Below are 19731 nucleotides of genomic sequence, written 5' to 3'. Positions count from 1 at the left end.
AAGGTAACTAATCGGGGAGAAGCTCACCTAGAGCTGAATGCCTTTAGAAGAAAGCATGACTGTGCCCTAGTCATAGCTGGAGACTCTTTAGAGGTAAGGCAGAGCTAAATTAAACTAGTAACCACTTTTTTGGATTCAAATAAATCCAAAAGCCCATTTTAGCCAATATTTAAAATTTTCAGAAACTTATTAGTATCAGAGAAAAGCAACCTGGTATAGTAGATGAAGGCTTCAGGTTCCACCTCCGACACGTATTACTTAACTTCTCAATATTCTCAGCAACACTCTAAGCCAAAGAAAAGCTATAGCATAGGCTCTTCAGCAATTCTTCCAGTCCCCCTCACACTGACAGGCAGGTTACAAGAGGGCAGCTGCCACATTTCCTCTCAGGGTTCTAGGAATATCCCTCAGGGGCTGGGAGTGGTTTTCAAATACTATAGCTCATTAGCCCCACCAGGATATACCTTGCCTTGATATTTGGTTGATATCAGTTGGTTAGTCTTACTTAGTTATAATGTGAACACAATATGTTCTTTGATGGCAGAGTAACTCACAGATCCCGGCTGCTAGAGATACCTTTTTCTCCTTCATGAGCTATACAGGATGTCCCTAAAGTCTGGATACATAGGAAATCTCATTAACATCTCATTAACCATTTCATGGAAGACTCTGTGTTGTTCGGCAACTTCCTTTTCTGGGGTATGCTAAAGGAGGTGTACTCAATGAAAATCACAGATGCAACACATTTGATTGAACGCATAAAGAGTGAATGTGCTAAAATTGACGGCAGTGTGGAGTTACTGCATTGAGTTCACATGAATCTTGCAAAGCGCATCAACCTTTGCATCACAAATAATGGAAATCACATTGAAGATGTTATTTGTTAATGTTCCAATTAAATAAAATGTTGTTGAAAATTTATTCATTTCATTTCTTGAAAATATGCATTTTTGCCTATGTGTCCAGACTTTAGTGACACCCGGTACATTAAGTTCCCCTAAGTATAATGTTGCTTCTTTGCTTGTCTCCTTGTCAAACCTTAAATCTGCTTTCCTCTTTTGTTCAGCCTGCCCCCTCCATCCTTCACTCCTGAAGCCATTGTCCAGACACACAAGTTACTCCACAGAGCTGAGGAAAAAACCAGACCCTCAGACCTAAATTTCGTACAGGTCTCCTCTCCTCAAAGTTGCGGGGAGGGGAAGTAGGGGAAAAAGTAGGAAATCAGAGGAGGAGACCAGGGCTGGGGGGGAAGTGCTCCCTTCTCTTCCCCACTTCCAGGTGGGTGGGCAAGGGGCTTGCCACAATACCACTAAGGTACTAGATCTTTGATTCTTGGTTTTACATAAGCCGTGATCTGGTAGTATCTCAGCAGGTCCAAACACCTAACCGAGATGCCTTAAAGATATTCAGGCTATGTTCACACCTCTGACTGATTCATTTGCTTGTGAGAAAGTACTAGGGAGTAGACTCTGGTCAGTTACTTTAAGTGAAGGAGTTTGATAGGATTGATTGACTCAGGCAGCCCCCATCCTTACAAAAGTGTTGACCTGAACTAGTAGGAGGAGTTTCCTATACCCATGAAATCACAGTCCCTATTCCTATTAATAGCATGTATCCGATTACAGTGAATATCTAGTAGCCAAAAGAACTATATAGTGCAGCCCTCTAGGGCCCTCTAGGTCATTTTCAATTTTACTTTCAGTTACCTGAGGCCTTTTTCTTTTTTAATCTGACCTAACTTATTTCAAGCTCTGTGTCTGTGTGCCCTTTGCTAACATATATCAACTATCATATCATTACCCAGAGTTCTTTCACAATGTATAAGGATAAGATAATAAGAGTTCTCTTCCCTACCCACAACCCTTGAAATAATATTCTTCACCTCCATTCAATGGAAAATACATTTAAATGTTCCCCTGTTTGGAGATTTGGGGCTGAGGAGAGCAGATAGCAAAAATAATCTACAGTCAAGCATCTCATAGATCCATGACTTGATCTTTTCTATACCATGAACTGACATAGGATGCACCTTGGTAGCCTAACAAGTAGTAAACCTTTTTGCACTTAACTACCATGGTTTTTGGATGCAATCCATTTCCCTAATGGAGCTCTGGCTGTCCAGCTTACTCTTCCACTGCTTTCTTCAGTCAAATTAAACAAATTTGCATTATTACTCATAGTTTTGAGTTAAAAAACAGCATGGAATACTTAAAGATTTTCCTTCTTTTAGTATTAAATCTTTTTGTTAGAGCTTGCCAGAACTCACATTCTTCTGACCACAGTCCTCAGTAGCCCAGGGTCACCTCTACCCATAAGAAATCATCAGAGAATTTATAGCAACTCTTTTTGTGGTGGCAAAGAATTGGAAATCAAGGGGATGCCCATCAATTGGGGAATGGCTGAACAGATTGTGATATATGAATGTAATGGAGTACTATTGTGCTATAAGAAATGAGGAACAAAAAGAAATTAAAATTAAAAATAAAGAAAGAAATGAGGAGCAGACGGACTTCATTATAACCTGGAATGACTTATACGAGCTAAATGCCTAGTGAGGGGAGCAGAACCAGGAGATCATTAAACACCACTACAGACACACAGTATCTGTAAGGACTAACTTTGATAGACTTAACTCCTCTCATCAATGCAAGGTTTAAAGACAGCTCCAAAAGACTAATGATGGAAAAAGCTGTGCACATCCAGAGAAAGAATTATGGAGTCTGAATGCAGATAGAGGCAAACTTTTTGCTCTCTCTCTCTTTTTTTTTTCCTTTTTTTTGGGGGGGGGGTTCATTTTTCCTTTCTCGTGATTCATTCCATTGGTTATAATTCTTCATTACAACTGGACTATTACGTAAATAAGTTCAAAATGAAGGTATATGTAGGACCTACACTGGATTACATGCCATCTTGTGGGGGTTGGAGGGAGGAGTGGGAGAGAGAAAATTTGGAATGCAAAAACTTGTGGAACTGAGTGTTGTAAACTAAAAATAAAAAATAAATTAAAAAAATAAAATTCAGAAAGGGGAAAAAAGAAAAAGAAAAAAGAAATCATCAGAGAAGGATTGAAGAAAATTGTTCTGAAGCATTAGAACAAGGCAGGAAAGTAAAAATAGAAAAAAATCCATCGAACACCACTTAAAAGAGATCCTATGAGGAAAACTCGTAGGAATATCATAGTCAAATTCCAAAACCCCAGCTCAAGGATAAAATATTAAAAGCATCAAGATTAAAACAGTTTAATATTGATGGTGCCACAATTAGAATTACACAAGACCTGGCAGCAGAGACACCACAGGTCTTGAAACGCCATATATCAAAGAGCAAAAGACCTGGGGATCCGGCTGAAAATATCATACCTTGCAAATTTAAGTATTATCTTGAATGAAAAAAAATGGACATTTGATAAGCTCTTAGACTTTCAAGACTTTGTTAAAAAAAAAAATCCTGAACTTAATAGAAGATTTGACCTACAAAAACCAGGAGAAACGTAAGGTACATACCAAAGACTAAGGGATTCATAAGGACAGACTGTTTACCTTTTATATAACATAAAATGTAAAATGTATGTCTAAGATGCTTATAAGAAAGAGGAGGGTAAACCTGACTATGATATTAATTTTAAAAGTAAAAACATTTAGAAACAGCTAAAAGATTAACTATTTTATACAAATGAGGTGCAAGAGGAAGAAAGGATACAGAGGAATTAGATGGGGGAGGAAGACTGGTAGTTCTGGTAACCTACTTTCGTTGGGAATGGGTTTAAGAGGGAACAATACATATATATTTAGAAGAGTATAAAAGTCTTCTAAATTTAGAAAAAATAAAATGGTATGGGTATAGAGAGGGAGGAGAGGACAAGGGAGGGATTTTTAGAGGAAAGGATGAGGGAGTAGGTAAGGGGGGGCATAGAAGGGTGTTTAGATTTATGGGAATGGGAGGATAGGGGAGGGATCCTTGGAGGACGGTAGGCAAGTAATAGGAGGGCAAGGTAGTCAGTGGAAGTAAAGTAGAAGAATCAGAAGGGATAGGAAACAAGATATGCACAAATATAAAAACAAAGATCAGGAGTCGAATATGTTTGGGAAGGTATATGTCTATGTATGTATATGTGTATGTATAGACTGTTCCTAAAGTCTGGACACACACGGGCAAAAATGCATATTTTCAAGAAATGAAATGATTGAAATTTTCAACAACATTTTATTTAATTGAAATATTAACAAATGACATCTTCAACTTCAAATAGCATCATACGATTTTATATTCGTATTCCAAGAGTGAATGCTAAAATTGACGGTAATGTAGAGTTGAGTTATTGCATCGAGTTCACGTGAATCTTACAAAGTACATCAGCCTTTGCATCACAAATGATGGAAATCATATTAAAGATGTTATTTGTTAATATTCCAATTAAATAAAATGTTGTTGAAAATTTCAGTCATTTCATTTCTACCAAATATGCATTTTTGCTCTTGTGTCCAGACTTTGGGAACACCATATACATATATATACATATATGTATATATACATATATGTATATATGTGTGTGTGTGTGTGTGTGTGTATATCTATATATAGATATATATATAAAGAGAGAGAGAGAGAAACATATCTAAACTTTATTGTATCCTTCTGGGGGGTGGGGAGGGGGAAAAAAGAACAAAGTAAAAAAGTACACAGCAGAGGATAAAAGAAAACTCACAAGGAAGCAAAGAAAAAAATGGACAATTCTCAACACAACATGTATTATTTATCACATAGGCTTTCTTGAAATGAAAATCTATTGTTATATATTTTGAATCCTCTCTTACGTTCTGCTGTGCACATGACATGCTTTTTTTTTTACTTTCTTTGTGTTTAAGTTTCAGTATTTTAGTTTATGATATGTTTTGTTCCTTTTCTCTATTCTGTATTTGTGTTCTGGCCCTTGAATCTAAAATTAAATTAAATTAAAAAAAAAAGAAATCAGAGGACTTTAATGCATCTAAGTAGTACAGTTGTTAAAAGCTATATCTTTCTTATAGGTATGTGCGTTTGTGTCCCCCCACACACACACACACATACATATATGTATTCTTGAAAACTGCCCAGCAGCATACCTACTGAATAGGAAAATTTCCACAGCTTTTCTGCTACCTTCTCCAACCAAACCCACTCCCTGCCATATCTTGATCCATACTCTTTATTTTTAGTCCTGGTCATACTACCCAGGACTTAATGCATGTATAACCCTTGTGTGAGGGAGGGTGGTCCACCCTTCATTCTTTGTTAATCTTATAAGGACATCTTTAGTATCCAACTTCATCCATATAGTAGACCACTTACTAATTTACAAGGCTAAATACATGCCTTAAAGGCATGTTTGTTTGTGTATATTTATACTTCATAAGGGGGTAGAAGGGTGTTAAAATCTTGTTAACACATGAGGTAACATCATCTGTGATTATATCCTGTGACTACAGCCAAAGTCAGGGTTGGGACCAGACTCCCCTCACCTTTTAAATTTATATTCATTCACAGTGGTAGAGATTAACATATAATGTTGATTATCACATGCATTTGGTATTAGTTGTGGAATTTGAGGGGGGATTATTTTGTTGGTTTTGTTTTGCCCTCCAGTTTTTTTTCTGGTTCTAGGTACTCTAACTAGATCTTGAAGAACTAAACTATCCAGGCCCAACTTTTTGATAATGTACCTTTTTATATGCAGATTTTTAAAAAATTGTATTTGGGCTCGGTGGGTTTGTAGATCATAGGCTATGGTATAATATTTTGGGGGTATTAATAAAGGCCCAGCTATATCATCATTCTGTATTTCATCTTAATTAAAATATCTATACTTTATCCAATCATTTTTATTAAGATAGTTACCTAAAAAATGCAAACAAGCCTCACATCTGAAAAAGGGTAATGATATTCTTCCATTACTTTGTTATAGCAAGTTAAATACATCTCTGTATTATTAAAGTTGTTCTAGAAAAACAAAATATAGTGAAAAAAATACTTTCTTTTCTAGGTTTGCTTAAAATACTATGAGCATGAACTTGTAGAGCTGGCATGTCAATGCCCTGCAGTGGTCTGCTGTCGCTGCTCACCTACACAGAAAGCACATATTGTTAAATTATTGCAACAGCACACAGGCAAACGTACCTGTGCAATAGGTAAGTCATTTCCATGTTCTCTATGCCTACAGCCTTATTTGAACGAAAGCAAAATCAATAATAGGTCAGTAGGTGGCAGTAGTGAGTATCATTTGTAATGGAATGCAGATAGTCCCATCTAAAAACTTTTTTGATGTTGTCTCCACATTTTATAAGCTGCTCACTTTTAGAAGTATGTTTTTAGATAAAGAGGTGTCTTAAGATCCATGGGCAAAATTGGGTTTAGTCTCCAAATTTAGATTAGTTTGTCTGCTTCTGGAAAGCTGAAAATTACAGTTTTTATTTCTTCTTAGGTGATGGAGGAAATGATGTCAGCATGATCCAAGCAGCTGACTGTGGAATTGGAATTGAAGGAAAGGTAATTTCTTATATTTATATCTTCATTTTGGTGTCTTTAATAAATTTGATGTAACAATCCAAATTCAGTAGTTTTCTCTCTTTTGAAAAATGCCTAATATTTTAGTAGTTGGGGGGTTTTGTGTTTTTTTCTAATTACTGATATTATATCTCTATTGTTTGTGTATATTTATACTTCATAAGGGGGTAGAAGGGTGTTAAAATCTTGTTAACACATGAGGTAACATCATCTGTGATTATATCCTGTGACTACAGCCAAAGTCAGGGTTGGGACCAGACTCCCCTCACCTTTTAAATTTATATTCATTCACAGTGGTAGAGATTAACATACAATGTTGATTATCACATGCATTTGGTATTAGTTGTGGAATTTGAGGGGGGATTATTTTGTTGGTTTTGTTTTGCCCTCCAGTTTTTTTCTGGTTCTAGGTACTCTAACTAGAGTTTCATTCTTGGTTTCCTTTTCCCACATCTCCTACAACAAGTGATAATTTAGAATTTTGGAAAAGTAATCTTATATAAGCCCATATCTTTCCTTAGATCACTAGAAATCTTTAATATTTGGAGATTCCTGTAACTAAACTCTTAAGATATACACAAGAGAGGTTCCTTTTAGCATGAACATTAAGTATGCTTGGGCTATCCAAATATTTTGGCTATGTATGTCCAAATTATTCATAAAGCACCTATAGACACACATATATTCAAGAAATATATCATTGAGTGTTATCGTGTGTTAAATCAGAGAACTGCACTACATGATTTATAAGCTCCGCTCTGTCTTTAACCATACATATATGAAATATGTATTTGTATACTGAAAATGTATTTCAAAACATTGCAATTTTTACATGTGAGTTGTGTTTTTTGAAATGTAATATTTCTAAGTTATATCGTATTTTAAAAGGACGTGCTTTTGTTTTTGTTTAAGGAAGGAAAGCAAGCTTCTCTGGCAGCAGATTTTTCTATCACACAGTTTAAACACATTGGCAGATTGCTAATGGTACATGGCCGAAACAGCTACAAAAGATCAGCAGCACTTGGTCAATTTGTCATGCACAGAGGCCTTATTATTTCCACTATGCAGGTATTTAAACCTTTTTTTGTTTTCAGTGTACCCACAGAGGGCTATGGCATTTAAAAAGGATTATAAGTGTTACTGTAGAGTACTTTATTGTTCCATTTTATTTTACTTTATTGGATTTTAATTAGATTTTAATAATAAGGCACTCTGAGAAACCTGCATGAAGAAAAATGTAAATGTGATTTATTGAAAACTCAGTTGTTGTTTTCTTTATATTATTTATTGTGTTCTCTCTTTAAGGCTGTGTTTTCTTCAGTCTTCTATTTTGCATCTGTTCCTTTGTACCAGGGATTCCTAATGGTAGGGTAAGTTAAATCCAGTATTTACAGTATTTAGTAATATCTTTTATGGGAGAACTTTGTTTTTGGGGGGAAAATATAGTGTTGTTTCTGATTAATTCCTCATACGTTTTCAGAATGGTTAATGTTCCGAATGAATAATACCAATGTGAAAAACTAATATTTTGCTTGAGTGAACTTCAAGATGACACCTGTACATTTGTTCTCCTTGCCAGTGCACTGTTAAATTTTCTCATTAGATTTTCTGTTTTCATGGGGAAGCCGTAATTTGTGTCAGGAACTGTGACGGAGCTGAGATTTTTTAAAAGGGTCCTGTGGCATAATGAAAAGGGGAAGAGCCAAAGGGGTGGGGCCAATGAAGACATTGTCATCAATAGTAAGTTAAAGAAAGACAGGTCTTACAGCTGCATGACCCTTAGCAAAGTACGCTACTCTGCTGGAGTATTGTTTACTCATGACTGGGTTGAGGTGATAAAATATCAACAAAGAAACAAAGAAAATAAAGATGTGGGATATTTCTTTAAAATTGGATGTGACATAACAGATGACAAAACATACACCAATAATCACATGTGCATTGCTTTTGTCTTTTGCTGAGCATACATCATAGTTCTCTAGGTATCTATTCTGAGAACTTTTGAAATATTGCATTACAAAATATGATATACGTAAAAATAAATTATGACTCATCTTGTTTTGTCCCACTTTACTGAGCAGAAATTTAATTTTTTTAGGTGGGGCTGATTCTGCTTTCCTCATTCTTTCCAATTTTATCAGGGAATTGACTTATATAACTGTTGGACTAAACCATGGAATAAACACAGATTTCTATTTTTGAGCTCTCACCATTGATCTCTGAATCAGTTGTTAGACAAAATAGAATTATAGACCTACATAGATCCCAAAATACCAGCAGAGACTCGGCAGACACTAGTTCAGTGTTAACATCTCATCAAAAGATTAGATGAGAAGGGTTAAAAGGTTAAAATTGGCAGTTGAAATTTGATATTGCAGTCTGACTTTAAATAATTTTCACTACAGATTCTTTGCAACATTGAAAATTATATAGCTTATATCTTCAGTCTTTCAAATGAATCCTCATTTGTAATTTAATTAATGAATCCATTTATTAAATTAATTCTTAAAGTATATGAAGTAAAATTAATGAGCTAGAGATTCATCATGGGAAACATACACTTAAGCTATAACAAGTTCTTTTAAATATAATTTACAAGTTCTTTTAAATTTAATTTTAAATTATTAATACTAGACTGTTCTCTAAATGCTGGTCTGAGCTTCATTCCTACTTGCCTTTTTCCACCTCCCATTTAAAAAACAACTTAAGTGCTAAAATTGAGACTCAAATAAGAAATAGTGCCTAGTTTGGGCTATGTAATTTGAGTAAAACAGAAGAAGTGATTATAATTTCAGTAGCCATTAGTATTAACAAAATAAAAACATGTTAATAATTTATACTATTATATTCCTTGCTGCTATTTCTTAGTAACATAGATTTAGAGTTGTAAGGGACCTTTAAGGTCATATAATCCAACTCTCTCATTTTGCAAATGAGAAAACTGAGGTCCAGAAAAGTTGACTTGCCCAAGGTCACATAGACATTAAGTGGCAAAGGCAGAATTTAACCCAGGAACACTGACTCTAAATCCAGCTGTTTTTCCCTGTACCATGATGCCTCTAAACAAGCATTCTAAATGACTTACTGTGCTATTTCATAGCCAAAAAGCAACCCTGATCACATTGTGCCATTGTTTTGGGGGGTATTAATTACTTCCATGCCACTAGTTAGTATTCACAAGAGTCCATGCTAGTTGCTAATAGTATTCTTCAGCTTTCCCTTTTGACTGCAACTTTAACTACTGTGTCTTCTTATATATCAAAATTATAGACTCTCAAAGTTGGAAAGAACATTATAAGCCATATACCTGCACAGGAATTGCCTCTTTGGTATCCCAAATCATTAGTCATCCAACCTTTGCTTAAAGACATAAAGAGGAAGACAATACTTCCTTGGGCAGCAAATTTCACTTTTGGATAGCTCTTAGTTGTCAAGAAGTTTTTCATCTTCTGAACTCACATCTTCCTTGCTGTCACTTCTACTCATTGTGCCTGGTTCTTTTTTGCGTAGTGCCTGACACATAGTATGTGCTTAATACATGCTTGTTGACTGAACCACTGACTTTGGGGGCCAAAGAGAACAAGGCTAATCCCAATTCCCTGTACAGCCTACAGATAGTTGAAGACTACTGTCATGTCTCCCTCTGTGCCTTCTTTTCTCCAACCTTAAAATTTCCAACTCTTTTAAACTCATATGAATGAAGTCAAGGGCCTTCACCTTCCTAGGTGATCTTCTTTGAAAATTCTCCATCTTATCAGTGTCCTTCATAAATCTATCAATCAGCAATCATTTGACATAAGCAAGTGATATTCATCACCCCTTTGTTCCAGGCAAAGTGCTAGGCACTAGGAATATGAGTTCAAAGAATAAAATAGTTCCTAGAGACTAGTGCTGGATATATGTATGTGTATACACCTATATTTGTATATGTGTATGTATGTATACATACTGTGTACCTGTGTGTATGGGTCATCCACATAGAGGTGATAGTGAAAACCATGGGAGGTAATGAGAGATGGGGAAAAGGCTTAGAGCAGAACCTTGGGAAACAAGCACAATTAGGTATGTGGATATAGATGATGAGTTAGCAATAGAAATTAGAGAAGTCATCAGAAAGGCAAGAGAAGAGCCCAAAGAGCATCTTTTAGAAGAAAGCCACTAAGGACAATATCCAGGAGGAGGGAGAGAGTTGTCATCAGCATCAAGTGCAGCAGAGAAACTGAGAAAAGACCATCAGATTCATCAATTAAGACATAGTTGGTGTGGCATCTTGGTCACTTGAGCAGCAAGATGGAGCACCAGACATTTTCACTGATCTTTACAATTTCGTCATACCTTGCCAAAAATGGGAATCATGCATAAGACACAAAGCAATTTCTGCTGTCTCCACAATTTAGGACACTAAGAACCTTGATGAGGTAACTTCAGTCAACCAATGATAGACAAGGCTAATCTCTAACCCCTAACTCTCTCACTCAGCACCCTGTCCTCCACTGCCCACTGCACTCTGGCAGCTGGACAGCAAAAGCAACCTACAATTTTGTAACAACTCAACACTATCCACCCTTTCCACCTCAGGACAAAAAAAAAAAAACAAAAAACAGAAGCTTGCTTTAGCTGAGACAACAATGTGGTACTGCTTAGTGCTTCTACAGAGCTCATCAAGGACATAGAGGAACAGAAAGAACTGAGGCAGGGCATATGTATGTGTGTTACACTGTACTAAGCCTGAAAGAAAGAGCCCAGCAGCTTGCTCTTCCTGCCTCCAAATGTCATTTGGGACAGAGACTAAGGACTATGAAATGTGAATTGCCATCATGGGAAGTGGCTGAAGCAGCTTTAAGGTCCTTCGCCCAGGAAAACTGACAGCAAAGGGGAAGGAGTCAAAAAGTGAGTGATAAGAAGGGGAAAAAAAGGCTGAAATTACTAAAGCTCTCACGAGGAAGCAAACTCAATTTAAAAACTTGAGCATAAGTAGGTAAATCAACAGAAAACATATCAGAAGAAAATACAGCCTCCAGATTAGGTAAAAGAATCCAGGCAAATATGAGTAAATATTGCAAGACAAAAGCAAATGAATCAGCATTTGCTGAGGCAGAGGACCATTTGGATTTCCTTGAGAGCATGGAACCAAAATAATATGCTTTTGAATGGTTTAAAAGAAAAATAAGAATTATGAAGGAAGAATTTATGGCCTGCAGAGGAAAATTAATTAGCAGAATTGAAAAACTTGAATCCATACTGGCAAGTCTAACCAAAGAAACAAAGAATAACTGGAAATGCAACTGCATAGGAGTAAGGGATAATCTGAAAGAAGAGAAATAAAAAAGCAGTAACATGGGGAAAAAACATGATCTTCACACAAGTAAAATCTATGGATCACAAAGACAAGATGCATAGAAGTTATAGATTTTCCAGAAGAACATGTCCAGTCAAAAAGCCTGGACAACATAATGCAGAAAATAATACAAGAAAACTTTGCAGAAAAAATCCTCCCCCCCCCCCAAAAAAAAAAACCACAGATCACCAGCAACTTAAGTATACATAGTGATTAAATTTAACAATTCAGGTAACAAAAACTGCAAGCAACCAGGAGAAAGACCTTCAAATATAAAGAAAAGATAATTTGAATGCACAAGACTATTCCATACCCACCAGAAACCACAAAAAAGGAATAAAATGTGCCAAAGCGCAAAGGAGCTGAGAAGCCACCCAAGGTGACATACCCTAAAATCCTGAGCCTAACTATTAATGGAAACAGATGGGCATTCAATTAAAAGTTGCAGATGGGTGGCATTCAAAGGATTCCAAGAAAGAAAATCATACCTGAAGAAATTATGTGCCTTTTATATATCCCAGATAAAAGATATATAAGAAAGACAAATATACGACAATCAAGGACAATACAACAAAATAATAACGGAGAGACCAGTAAGAGATTTCTTTCTAAATATGCGCAGGGAGGCAAGGGTGAAAACAGTAATCAAATAGATATGATGGTATCAAAACACACCTAAAACATAGTATCCCTCCACAAGTGAATCAGTGTTTTTTGTAAGAGTTAATTAAAGAATGAGAAGGGTCACTGGATCAAAGTTTATATGGTTAGGGAGTAAGATGTAAGAAGACTGGAAAGGTAGGAAGGAGCTAGGTTTTGAAAGACTTTGAATGCCAAACAGAGAATTTTATCTTTGATCCTGGGGGTGATAGGGAACCAATGGAGTTTATTGAATGGGGAAGGTGGGGGGAATCATCAGACCTATGCTTTAAGAAAATAACTTTAGTTGCTGAAGAAGCTGGAAAGAAAGTGGGAAATCTTGTTTCAGGGGTAGAAGGGGGATACTACTGATGGATATTCCCATTAGAGAAGAGAGATATTCTATTAAATAGAGATGGAGATGCTACAGAGAAAATAATCTGTAAAGATTTGGTACTTAAAGAGACCAGTCATCTGCTTCAGGAGATGGAGAATCAGAGTGACTAGGGACAAATGACACCCTAAAGAATGGGAGACCATGAACCCAAGTGAGGAGATTTCAAAGTAAATGTTGTGTGTGTGTGTGTGTGTGTGTGTGTGTGTGTGAATAACCAAAGGGAAAGCAAAGAAACTACACACTGAGGGGCACAGGAAGATTCCTACCATGGGGCAATATTCTATCACCCACAGGGAATTGGTATTTTCCTAAGAATGAGGCACAACAACAAAAAAGGGGGTGGAGCCAAGGAGGAAGAGTTACAAGGCAATGACAGAACGTAATTAGAAGAGAGAGCCCAAAATAGGTACCTCAGAAGTTTTAATTCCATGAACAACATAGAGAATAAAGGACTATATAAGTATAAGGGCCATGAACCAAAGAAAAAAATATCTAGACTAGTAAGAGAAGATAAATATTGAAGAGAATGAGACAAAGAAATCTTTTTTTAAGGCAAAGATAATTAAATTTGAAATACTAGTAACAAAATAAGTTGAAGAAGAGGAGAAAAAAGGAGAGTTTACTTGACTGCTTAACTGAGAGATTAAGAACGAAATAAGTAGATAAAAGCAAGAAAGTTAAGCAAAACTCCAAAGTTAAGGAAAGGGGCAACAAATAGAGGGGTCAGAAGAGTTTGTGAAAGGAAGAGAGTCAGTGTATAGAGTTGTCTTAAAGTAGAATATGTTGAAATAAGAGACATAGTACTGTGTTTACAGCAGAAGAGTGGAGAAAAGTCTTAATTTTGAAAAAAAAAATCAGAGACAAATGGAGGAAAATATACTCATTCATACCTTTAAATGGGAATGTGTTCAACAATTTAATAAAACAAAAATGAATGACAAAGTGGATAAGAAAATAAAACCCAAGATTGTGATGACAAATTTTTAACAACCAGCTCACCAGGGGAAAAAACTGTTCATGAGACACCTTTAAATTTAATCTGCACTATTAACATTTTTCCTACTACTTTAAGTCTAGTCAGTCAACAAAACAATAAATCAAGCTCTGATTTGTAGCATTCACCAATTTCTGAGGTATAAATGATCACATTGGAAATTTAACAAGTGGCTCTTGTGAGTCATTTTGATTTGGTGCCAGGATACCCCTGGAAAAAAATCCCACAATCTGTTGTTTACAAGAAACATACCTTTAAAAAAAAAAAACCAAAGACATACACAGAATAAAACTGAAGGGCTGGAAAAATATTTACTCTAAGGCAGATGAATCCAAAAAATAGGGGTTAGAATTTTGCAGTCAGACAAAGCAAAGGCAAACATTCAAAACCTTTTAAGGGATGAAGAAGAAAACTACACTATGCTGAAAGGAATCATAGAAGAACCAAAATAAATATTAAACTTATATGCTCCAAAAATCTTAGCATCTAAATTCATAAAGGAGACATTAACTGAACTGCAAGGCATAGGTTAACAGAGAAGTGATTTGTCTCCCTAAGTTTTGTATAAATCTAACAAAGACAAACAGAAGGGAAAATTAAAGGACAGCAAATTACTAGAAAAAAAAACTAGAGCTATAAAAGGAGTATAGATTTATGATGTCTTCCAAATGGAACTGCTAAAGATACATATATTTCTCAACGCCACATGGAAGTTTTACAAAAACTGACCATGTATTAAGGTACAGAGATATTGCTAACAAATCTTTAAAAAAAAACAAATACTAGAGTAAATACTTTGTAAGTCAAATAAGACATCCTTTACAATCCATAGTAGAGGGGCAGCTAGGTTGCTCAGGGAGCAGAGCATTGGCCCTGGAATCAGGAGGATCTGAGTTCAAATGTGGCCTCACACACTTGACACACTAGCCATGTGACCTTGGGCAATTCCCTTAACCCCAATTGCCCTGCCTTCCCCCTCTCCAAAAAAAAAAAAAAACAAACAATCCATAATATAACAAAAATTGTAAGTAGTCCAAGGAGTACATGTACACAGAAACACATCCAAATGGAGCTTAAAAATGAAATCCTAGATGATGAGAGAGCCAAAGAATAAATCGTAGAAGTAATGATTACATGAAAGAAATTAATTGATAATGAATCAACATACTAAACTTTCTGGGAGGTAACTAAAGCAATCCTAAGAGGAAAATAATATCTCTGCATTAGCAAAATAGAAAAAGAAAGGATTAATGAACTAAATATGTATATAAAAAATTAGAAAGCGAAGGAATAAATGAACCCATAATAAGCAACAAATTGACTACGTTAAAAAATTAGAGGATAAATAGATAAAATAGCAGCCAAAAAGAAAAACTGTAGAAATGATAAATAAAACTAAAAGCTGACCTCTTTGAAAGGACTAATACATTTGGTTAACCTGTAGTCAGTATAATTAAAGAGGACAAAACATCATAACAATAAAATAACAAATAAGGTGAAATCACAACAAAACCAGAAGACATAGAATAATCAGAACCTATTATGCATAGTTATATGCTACTGAACCTGAGAACACAAACAAAATATAGGAATACCTTCAAAATATAAAAATCCAAACTAACAGGAGTCTTAAATAATCCAGTCTCCAGAAAAGGAAATTGAACTAAATATAAAGGGAGAGGAAAACTCAACCCTGATCCTGGTGAGTTAACAGAATTCCATCAAAATTTTAAAGAATAATTAGTACCTATATTACATAAATTATAATCAAAAATTGAGAAAGCACCCTACCAATTCCTTTTACAAGACAAATATACTCTTGTTATCTAAACCAGGAAAAGATAAAACACAGCAAGAAAACAACAGGCCAATATCATTAATTACCATTTCTTGAAAAATGTTAAACAAAATCCTGTCAGATAGAATATAATGATTCATCCAGTAAATCATTCGCCATGACCAAGTTAGATTTATACCAGGGATGCAAAGGCTAGGCGTAGAAACACCTTTTAAAAAAAAAGTCAAAAGTATTAATCTAAAACTAAAAGCAATCCTCATATGGAATGAAGATATACCAGAACTTTTTCCAGTAAATACAGAAATAAAGAAAGGCTGCTCTCTTTCCCCACTCTTTTCTTAAATAGTTCTGAAGATGCCAGCATTTCTAGCCTAAAACAAGAGATGGAAATTAAAGACATAATGATATGTAAAGAAGATCTAAAACTATCCTAATTTGCTGATGATGTGATGGCTTACTTAAAAAATCCTAGGGAATCATCAGACACTAAATGAGACAATAGCTGCAACAAAAATGCAGTCTACAAAGTAAACCTTCAAAAATCAATTGCATTTCTTTATAATAATAGCAAAATCCAAGATATATCTAAGAAATCCCATTCCATGTAACTAACTACAAAATGAATAAAGTATCTAGGGTTCAATTTGAAAAAGCACACAAATATTTGTATAGATTCAATTACAGAGTGTTCCTTAAAGATATAAAGAACAACGTTAAATGACTGGAGGAATATTCATTGCTCATGCTTAGGCCATGCCAATATAATAAAAATGATGGTACTACCAAAGTTAAATTATACTTTTATTCCTTTTTAGAATTTTATTATTTATTTAATATTTTAATTTTCAATATTGATTTCCACAGGATTTTGAGTTACAAATTTTCTCCCCATTTCTACCTTACCCCCTACTCCGAGATGGCATATATTCTGATTGCGCTGTTCCCCAGTCAGCCCTCCCTTCTGTCGCCTCACTCCACCACCACCCCCATCCCTTTTCCCCTTACTTTCTGGTAGGGCAGGATAGATTTCTATGCCCCATTCCCTGTGTATCTTATTTCTCAGTTGCATGCAAAAACAACTTTTTCTTTTGAGCTTCTGGTTTTAAGACTTTGAGTTCCAAATTCTCTCCCCTCTTTCCTTCCCACCCACACTCCCTAAGAGGGCAAGCAATTCCAAATAGGCCACACATGTATCATTATGTAAAACACTTCCACAATACTCATGTTGTGAAAGACTATATTTCCCTCCATCCTATCCTGTCCCCCCTTATTCAGTGTTCTCCCTTGACCCTGTCCCTTTTCAAAAGTGTTTGCTTTTGATTACCTCCTCCCCCATCTGCCCTCCCTTCTATCATCCCCCCTTTTTATCTCCTTCCTCCATCTTTCCTGTGGGGTAAGATACCCAGTTGAGTGTGTATGTCATTCCCTCCTCAGGTCCAATCCGTTGAGAGCAAGATTCACTCATTCCCCCTCACCTGCCCCCCTTCCCTTCCAACAGAACTGCTTTTTCTTGCCACTTCTATGTGAGATAATTTACCCCATTTTATCTCTCCCTTTCTCTCTCTCTCTCTCTCAATATATTCCTCTCTCATCCCTTAATTTGATTTTATTTTTTTTAGATATCATCACTTCATATACAACTCACCCTGTGCCCTCTGTCTATATATATGTATATCTCCTTCAACTCCCCTAATACTGAGAAAGGTCTTATGAATTACACACATCATCTTTCCATGCAGGAATGTAAACAAAACAGTTCAACTTTAGTAAGTCCCTTATGATTTCTCCTTCTTGTTTACCTTTTCATGCTTCTCTTGATTCTTTTGTTTGAAAGTCAGATTTTCTATTCAGCTCTGATCTTTTCACTGAGAAAGCTTGAAAGTCTTCTATTTTATTGAAAATCCATATTTTGCTTTGGAACATTATACTCAGTTTTGCTGGGTAGGTGATTCTTGGTTTTAATCCTAGCTCCTTTGACCTCTGGAATATCATATTCCAAGCCCTTCAGTTCCTTAATGTAGAAGCTGCCAGATCTTGTGTTAATCTTAATGTGTTTCCACAATACTCAAATTGTTTCTTTCTGGCTACTTGCAATATTTTCTCCTTGACCTGGGAACTCTGGAATTTGGCAACAATATTCCTAGGAGTTTTCTTTTTGAGATCTTTTTCAGGAGGCCATTGGTGGATTCTTTCAATTTCTATTTTACCCTGTGGCTCTAGAATATCAGGGCAGTTTTCCTTGATAATTTCTTGAAAGATGATGTCTAGGCTCTATTTTTGATCATGGCTTTCAGGTAGTCCAATAATTTTTAAATTATCTCTCCTGGATCTATTTTCCAGGTCAGTGGTTTTTCCAATGAGATATTTCACATTGTCTTCCACTTTTTCATTCCTTTGGTTCTGTTTTATAATATCTTGATTTCTCATCAAGTCACTAGCTTCCACTTGCTCCAATCTAAATTTTAAGGTAGTATTTTCTTCAGTGATCTTTTGGACCTCCTTTTTCATTTTGCTAATTCTGCCTTTTAAGGCGTTCTTCTCCTCATTGACTTTTTGGAGCTCTTTTGCTTTTTGAGTTAGTCTATTTTTTTAGGTGTTGTTTTCTCCAGTATTTTTTGGGGTCTCCTTTAGCAAGTCTTTGACTTGTTTTTCATGGTTTTCTCGCATCCTTCTCATTTCTCTTCCCAATATTTCCTCTACTTCTCTTACTTGCTTTTCCGAATCCTTTTTTGAGCTCTTCCATGGCCTGAGGCCAATTCATATTTTTCTTGGAGGCTTTTGATGTAGGCTCTTTGACTTTGTTGACTTCTTTTGGCTGTATGTTTTGATCTTCTTTGTCATCAAAAAAAGATTCTAGAGTATGTGTCTGCATCCTTTCTCACTGCCTGGCCATGTGTCCAGTCAACTAATTGACCTTTGAGCTTTTTGTCAGGGTATGACTGCTTGTAGTGTAGAGAGTACTTTGTCCCAAGCTTTAGGGGCTGCACTGCTGTTTTCAGAGCTACTTCTACTCCACTGTCACCTCAAGCCCTGCCACACCAGCGCTCCTCCTCCCCCAAGAACCACCAACCAGGATTGCAACCTAGATCCATGCAGGGCAAAGCAAGCCCTGGCCTCCCACTCTGATCTGCAGCTTGACTCCTCCCACCATGTGAGCCAGGGACTCGGGAAGCACCTGACGCTTAGAGTTCTGGAAGCAGCCACAGGAGCTTCCTGCTGCCCCCACCGTCCCAGCACCTCCGCCACCCCCAGGGCTGGGACCAGACCACTTTCCAACCCAGTCTAGCAGTTTTCCCACTAACCTGCTCCATGGTCTTTGGCGTTTGTGGGTTGAGAAATCTGGTAACTGCCACAGCTCAATGATTCATGGCCCTAAGGCCCACTCCAGGCTAACTCCTGGTCTGGTCTGCCCTGGTGCCACCCACGCTGGGCTGTGCCCTGCTCCCAGCACCATGCGATAGACCCTTCCCGGTGACCATCCAGGCTGTCCTGGCCTGGAGACCTGCTTTTCTCTGCTATTTCGTGGGTTCTGCAGCTCTAGAATTTGTTCAGAGCCATTTTTACAGGTGTTTGGAGGGATTTGGGGGAGAGCTTAAGCAAGTCCCTGCTTTCCAGCTGCCATGGCCCTGCCCCTGTTAAATTATACTTTTAATGCTTTATCAGTCACATTATTAAGGTGACACTTTGTAGAACTCAATGTAATAATAATAAAATTCATTTGGAAAAATGAAAGGTCTAGAATATCCAGGAAAAAAATGCAAGGAGATGGGAATGAATGGGAAATAGCACTTTCCAACCTCAAACTTTATTACAAATCAGCAGTCATTAAAGCCATCTAGTACTGGTTAAAAAATTTAAAGGTAGATCAGTGTAGAAACAGTGGAACTCAATAAACCAGAAACCACAAATTACTCAGGAAAGAACTCCTTTTTTGATTTAAAAACAGTTTCTGGGAAATCTAAAAAGCAGTCTAGCAGGAATTAAGCTTGTACCAACAGCTTAGACTGTAGTGCACTATACATGTA

The 19731-nt window shown here is 36.4% G+C and overlaps 1 protein-coding gene across 2 annotated transcripts in view; it reads left to right on the top strand.

Annotated features, from left to right (window-relative positions):
- Positions 1-19731, top strand: part of ATP9B (ATPase phospholipid transporting 9B (putative)) — a 527294-nt gene that overhangs the window by 461875 nt on the left and 45688 nt on the right. For both annotated transcript variants that reach the window (XM_036766185.1, XM_036766193.1), the window contains exons 21-25: positions 4-93; positions 6020-6164; positions 6458-6522; positions 7453-7608; positions 7846-7910. In XM_036766185.1, coding sequence (XP_036622080.1) covers positions 4-93; positions 6020-6164; positions 6458-6522; positions 7453-7608; positions 7846-7910 — 521 coding nt within the window. The remainder of the gene's footprint in view (positions 1-3; positions 94-6019; positions 6165-6457; positions 6523-7452; positions 7609-7845; positions 7911-19731) is intronic.

This window comes from Trichosurus vulpecula, chromosome 1 (genome assembly GCF_011100635.1).
Source record: "Trichosurus vulpecula isolate mTriVul1 chromosome 1, mTriVul1.pri, whole genome shotgun sequence".
Taxonomy (NCBI): Eukaryota; Metazoa; Chordata; class Mammalia; order Diprotodontia; family Phalangeridae; genus Trichosurus; species Trichosurus vulpecula.
The sequence above is the reverse complement of the archived record's forward strand: the minus strand, read 5'-3'. Positions and strand labels throughout refer to the sequence as shown.